A 6,532-nucleotide genomic window follows, 5' to 3' on the forward strand; every position below is an offset into this window, starting at 1 on the left:
GAAGGAGAAGAGGCCCCTGCTGTCTGTCTGTAATGTATTTTGCAGGACGGAACTCTATAAATGATTCCAAAAACAAAACAGTTAATCACTTTTTCCCCTTTTGAGTAAGGCTCTTATGAGGAACTGCTTCGAGGCCCCAGCCCCCGTGTCTTTCGTACATTTTACCTGCTCCTGGGGCAGCTGAGAGTCACACTGAGGTGCCTTCCACGCTCCTTCCTTGAGAGCACGGCCTCTCATCCTGCACAGCCTCCTACAGTTGCGTTGTTGCTCGCTGGCAGGATTTGTTCTGCTGCTCACTGTGCCCATCCCCAGAGCTTTTAGAAGGGAAACGACTCCTCGCACCCTCTGAAATTCTCGCCTTCTTTCACATCACACCGACAGAATAGGTCTCAGGTTGTATCTTGGATTAGTTCATTTTCATGTGGCTGTGTTTTCTTTTGATTCAGGTGGAGAATTTCTTCCGTCAGTTGTTTCGGTTGTTTTTAGCATAAGAGTAATTTGAAGAGGACTTCCTAAGTGTTCAAAAATAAACAAAACGTGCAGGAGATTCAGCATCTCAGTTAAACTTTAAATCTCTCTACGTATATGCTTTGTTAATACTTTGAATAATAGAAAATATAATAAACCAAAAGGAAAGCTACGCATAGGGCCTGTAATGAAATTGATGGCTGAGGAATTCTAAACTGAGTTCACCTAAAAATTAACTGTTGAAGGACTTTTCTCCATGTTGACATCTTCAGGCAATTCCAGGGCCACACAGACGGGGCCAGCTGTATTGACATTTCTAACGATGGCACCAAGCTCTGGACGGGCGGCTTGGACAACACGGTCCGGTCCTGGGACCTGCGCGAAGGGCGGCAGCTGCAGCAGCACGACTTCACCTCCCAGGTGTGCACTCGTGCACGTGACATTTTAGAGACCTGGTTTTGTGAAATATGTGAGAGACTTCAGTGGCAATTCATTGACCACATGACAGAGTCACTTTTACTCTGAATTAGATAACTAAAAATTTTGTTGTTTTCTGTCAAAATACAACAGTATATATTTTATTGAAGGACAGAAAAAATTTCATTTATTACAGGCTTTTAGCAGGTTTTTATTTCAATGACCATGACTCTATAGATCTTTGAATTTCACACAATAGATTAGTAAGTTAGATTGTGGAGATCTGACTCATTACTTGGGATCACACCTTTGACTTTGATTTCTTCCTGTACAATTCACATTATCTTGATTTCCTTCATTATTTAAGTAGTATCCCCAGAGGAAGCAGTGCCTCCCCTTTAAAGGAAGTGTGTCCTCTATAGCCACCATCACCGTCACCTGTTTTAATTCTAGATCTTTTCTCTGGGCTACTGCCCAACTGGAGAGTGGCTGGCGGTGGGGATGGAGAACAGCAACGTGGAGGTGCTGCACGTCACCAAGCCCGACAAGTACCAGCTCCATCTCCACGAGAGCTGCGTCCTGTCACTCAAGTTCGCCCACTGTGGTAAGCAGGCCCCTGGCGTCCACTGCCTGTCATTCCTCCTTCCTCCTGATTCATTTCAAGTCCGGTCTTTAGTTCATTGACGTGTCCCTCTTCAGAATTATATTACCTCCTCACGCATGCCTACTTCCCAAATACCATGTAATTTTCTGCAGTTTATCCACTTTATCCTTGTCCTGAGTATAAATGACTCATTAAATCTAGGAGAGTGGGCTTTATTTTTCCAACGAAAAGAAACTCTTATTTGTTGCAGATTAGATTAGGTGAGTTTCCTGTGTATCATTTGACGCTCTGTAACACAAGTCTGAGGACTCTGACCAAGGAATAAACACTACCTTTTTTGAAACCCTGTTCCTATAGGCAAATGGTTTGTAAGCACGGGAAAGGACAACCTTCTGAATGCCTGGAGAACACCTTACGGGGCCAGTATATTCCAGGTAACACTTCACTTATGTAGCCTTCACCCACTGTGCGCTCGCTGCATGGTTCTCTGTGCCTTCTCGCAGGTTAATGACGCACGGACGTGTCCTAGGAGGTAGGAGCTAGTGTTACTCCCATCGCACAGAGGGGAAAACTGTGCCTGAGGGGGAGACTAGGGTCACAGCTGCAAGCTGTGCAGACAGGAGTTGTGTCCATTTCTCTCTGAGCTCAGAGCCCAGGTGCCGTGCCCGTGGCCCTAACTAGCTCTTCACACCCCATCCCTTTTTACATGTTAGAGTAGCAGTTTCATGTCTTCTGTGAAATTTATTTATTTATTTAATTTTAATTATGGCTTTTAAAATTTTTGTTTAAAATTTGAGCATTTTGCTTGACTATTCATTCGTGTTGTTATTGCTGATTTCCCGCCCCCAAAAGAGTGCTGTGGAAAAGTGTAATGAATCTTGATTAATTTTATGAGCTTTTATTCTTATTAACTCAGTGGTACTTTGTGGAATTATTTGCAGGAGAACCAGATTGTAGGCATGATACACAGTCACATACAGATCTCTCTCTTCTCTCTTGCTAGTAGGTGAGAATTTCATAGGCAAGTTAAAGAAGATTTCCTTTTTAACCTTCTGTATTTAGGATGTTATTTTCTAGGTGGTGGTCTGTTTTTAGGAATAACATAACAGCGTTGCAGTTTTCTTGACCATGTGGTACTAAGTCGTAGGGGAGATTAATTCATTTGAATCTAAAACTGCATATATTGAGTGAAAGTACTATGCAAGATCATAGGACAAAAATAGCAGATTCTTACTGTCATGAAGTTTATAATGTAATACAGTGGTTTTTGTATTGTCGATCACAACCTTTTAGATGGTCCCAACCAGCACTTTTTTAAAAAATTAAATAAAAAATGTTAAGAGTATATTTTTTGTAGTGAGTATGAGTATTATATCTCGTTTCTCTGGGTTATGAAGTAAAATTACGTCTCGGGTCTCTGGGTTGTGAAGTAAAATGTATTTATTACAGGTTGCGTTCCGTTTGAGAAACACTGGTAGTAGGTTAGCATCTGCGTGTCAAACGTTCAAAGTCCCAGTTAAAATCCTGTGGGCTTTGTTTGTTTGTTTGTTTGTTTAGCACAGTTTAGTTAAAAGTTAACCGTGACTGCTTTGCAGTGGGTGTAGTTGAACATGGTATTTGGAGCTCTAATAAGAGTGGTAACATTTTTCTTCCTAACTATTGAACTCCTCCCCACTTGCACATTTATATTCTGTTTTTACATAGGGGACAACGAGGTTTTATGTTGAAGTATTTTTATATTCCCTATCTCAAAAACTATAGTATTTTCAATATGGTTCCCCACTATTACCTCACCTGGACTCCGAGGCCACCTTCTGTCGTGGCAGACAGGTAAGCTGCCTTTACCTAATTAGCTCTTTTACGGAAGGTGAGGGCCGAGACAGGTTAAGTGACGTGTCTAGCATTCTGCAGCTCCGTCTACATCCAAGCCATCCGAGTGAAGGTGAGGGTTTTCGCACTGAGAACCCTGTGCTCTTAGCTGGAGACTGGGATTTGAAGTAGAGCCTTCCTTCATCAGCGTCCAGGACTGCCTTTCCTCGCTTGGGCTCCTGTTTTGGTCGAGGGAACATGTTATGCTTCTTTTTGCTCCAGATCCTCCAGGCCTGCCTCTCAGTGTTCATGGGTTTTCTTTCAGTCTTTAACGTGTTCGTGTGTCTCTTCCCAGTCCAAAGAATCCTCATCGGTGCTCAGCTGTGACATTTCTGTGGATGACAAATACATTGTCACTGGCTCTGGGGATAAGAAGGCCACGGTTTATGAAGTTATTTATTAAGGACAAATCTTCATGCGAACTGGACTCCTCCTTGTAGCACTTTGTTCTGTCATCCTTCTGTTCCCCCGCATCCGAAACCAAGGATTTCCAGTACTCATTGCAGTCGTGGAGCTCAGTCCCCGCCTTCCCCCACTTCCTTCCTGCTGTTGAATTGTGAATACTCGTTAAGAACCTGTGATACCAAATCTTCAGCTATCTACTCGGAAGAACATGGATAAACCCTACTTAACAGTGAAAGGAATCTTTAATTATGTATTATATCTGTAATATATTTATTTTGTTTAAAGAAGGCTTTCTAACAATGACTGACTAAATAAAGCTGTCTGCTCCTGCATTGATAATGAAGATGCGATGTATTTGATACCCCTCCCCCCCTTTTTTTGGCAAAGGAGGGGAAAGGAAGGTTTAAAATAACTGATTAAAAATGTCACTAAATGTAGACTAATGACTGTATAGAGATGTGAAATGTATAATTACATATGGAAGCAATATGTTGCTGTGTTGTTAGATGTTTTTGTTTTTTACTTATTTTAAAGATGTTTGGAAATTTGAATAATTAGAAGGTGACAGACCATGTCATATTCATTTGAGTCTATTTGGACAACTTTAACCAATATATCTATAGCTTTAGATTATATTCGATAAAAGTAATTGGACTTTTTCTTTTTTTCTTTTTTTGACTTGTTGACAAGTGTCTTTGTAATATGTTTTTAATTCCCTTTTTTTATTGTATTATAGACAGATGAACAAATTAAATTTGGCCTCAGAGGGAGAACTTAATCCCTTCTGGGTATTTTTGCCACATTTCTTTGCAGAGGGAGATGTATACCTTTGGGTAGTTTTGTCAACACGAGAAATGATGGGTTATTTTTTGGCATGTTCTTTGGGAACTGCACAGATTCAGGGGAGGATTCCTCCCACTGTGCAAGTCAAGTCTTTTACAAGACAAGGAGCAGAGGATTTGCAAGGACCTCCCTCTGAAAATCAGAAAGAATGGACTCTCACCTGGGATGAGAACTTGCTTTCTTTACCTCCGGTTCTTTCCATGTCTTAGCTGGATGTCCCTGAAATGGACACAGGCTGTGCCATTGTGCCAGAAACATTGTTGTTAACTTTTATGTTGTTGTTGTTGCTGTTAAAACTATGATATGTGACTCCTTTTTTTTTATTATTATTTTTTGTTTGAATGCTTTAAAAATCTTTTAAGTCTGTGGATCTGCTGATGTACAGTGCCTTTGCTGCTATGGATCAAAATCAAGAGAACTGTGTAGATAAACTTTATTGTATAAGTAGAAAATTACTTAATTTCATACTAGAAATGGATGGATGCTGCAAGTTGAAATGGATTGTCCATTGACGTTCCTAATGTGGTAGCAGGAAAAAAAAAATGGTGTCTTAAGTGCTTAGTGTTTGATGTCTTTAACAGTTTCGTAAAACTCTACAGTGTAGAAAGATTTTGATACTAAACTGTGCATTGTACATAGTTCTAATGCATTGTATTGACCACCAGTACTTCTATAATGGTAGATTGTTTGTGCATTCAGACTTTTAAGCATTAAACATAAATAACTTCTAGTATGCTTATTTCTAATTCTTTGTTTTGCTGGCTTTAGTTTATTTTCATCTTTGACTATGCCACTCGTATATATTAAAGATTACTAGTTTTATTCAAGGGAGATTGCTGTAAAAAGTCATGTGGGCTTTTTGATTGTTGCTGTTTTAGTTCTGTGTTTGTTCTTACTTGAGAAGAGCTAGAAGGGAGGATGGATAGAGGTTATCGATGACGGCAAATATTTATTGCGTGCCTCTTTAGTTTGTCAAAAAGTTGTCATGTTACTGAAAGCCTTGATGCTTTAGAGCTGTGCTGGTCAATGTAGTTACCACTAGCCATTTGTGGCTGTTTAATTTTAACTTGATTAAAATTAAAAATTCAGTTTATCAGTTATACTAACTACATCTCAAATGTCCAGTTTGCCACATACAACTAATGGCTAGCATGTTGGACTACATCAATTTATAGAACATTTCCAAGATCACAGAAAGTTCTGTGGGACCAACGCTGCTTTAGAGTTAGCCGATGCATACCATTTCCAGCCTTTGGGGTTTGGGAAACATTTCCAACGTGGTAGGTACACTGAAGTCTTTGAACGCCTGAGGTCCCTCGGGCTGCTACTGCTTGGCTTTGTGAAGCTTCAGCCTAAGAAGGTCCTTAAAGAATTCTAAATTTTCGGGACTCAAAAACCTGACATTTTATGCCTCCACTGGGTAGGAAGAAGACTGGGCGTTGGGAAGCCCCACGGTGGTCTGGAGTGTCTCAGTGATCAGCTGTGAGAGGTATCGCGTCTTTAGGTGCTAAGAGTTCAGCAGTGTTCATCATGGAAGCAGCACTTCACATGTGAGTGTTATGAGTGCTGCTACATCAGATGAATAACGTTTTTAAAGTATTAGCTTAATTAATTTCTGTTTATCCTTATTAACATTTCTTATAAAGTAATAGAGAATTGGAGTAAAAGAAAAATCATTTTGACACAAAGAGTATGACACTTGCCTACTGTGTTGACACTTGTAGACGAACAAAGTGCCTGCCTCAAGGAGTTAGAATTTTTGTTCGGTGCCTGGTGGGTCAAGTCTGTGATGCCCTTCAGTTTTCTCTTTAGAGAGAACCAAAACACTGGCCGTCGTACTGGATTAAAAATCGAGGTGACTGTGTGAATAAACCTAGCTTTTTAAAGTAAATGGGCATCTACTTCCTCTCACTGCTGAGGTTTTAT

General features: G+C 40.3%; 1 protein-coding gene across 25 annotated transcripts in view; it reads left to right on the forward strand.

The window, feature by feature from the left end:
- LOC136124176 (transducin-like enhancer protein 4) overlaps nt 1–4,095 on the forward strand; it is a 149,046-nt gene extending 144,951 nt beyond the window's left edge. For 24 of the 25 annotated variants that reach the window (XM_065878648.1, XM_065878652.1, XM_065878669.1 and 21 more), the window contains 4 exons: nt 741–888; nt 1,339–1,489; nt 1,847–1,923; nt 3,654–3,761. In XM_065878648.1, coding sequence (XP_065734720.1) covers nt 741–888; nt 1,339–1,489; nt 1,847–1,923; nt 3,654–3,761 — 484 coding nt within the window. Of the gene's footprint in view, nt 1–740; nt 889–1,338; nt 1,490–1,846; nt 1,924–3,653 lie in introns of all 25 variants that reach the window. The other variant, XM_065878651.1, reaches the window with a different exon arrangement.
- Nucleotides 4,096–6,532: the final 2,437 nt, after the last annotated feature.

The sequence above is a fragment of the Phocoena phocoena genome, chromosome 6 (assembly GCF_963924675.1).
Source record: "Phocoena phocoena chromosome 6, mPhoPho1.1, whole genome shotgun sequence".
NCBI lineage: Eukaryota > Metazoa > Chordata > Mammalia > Artiodactyla > Phocoenidae > Phocoena > Phocoena phocoena.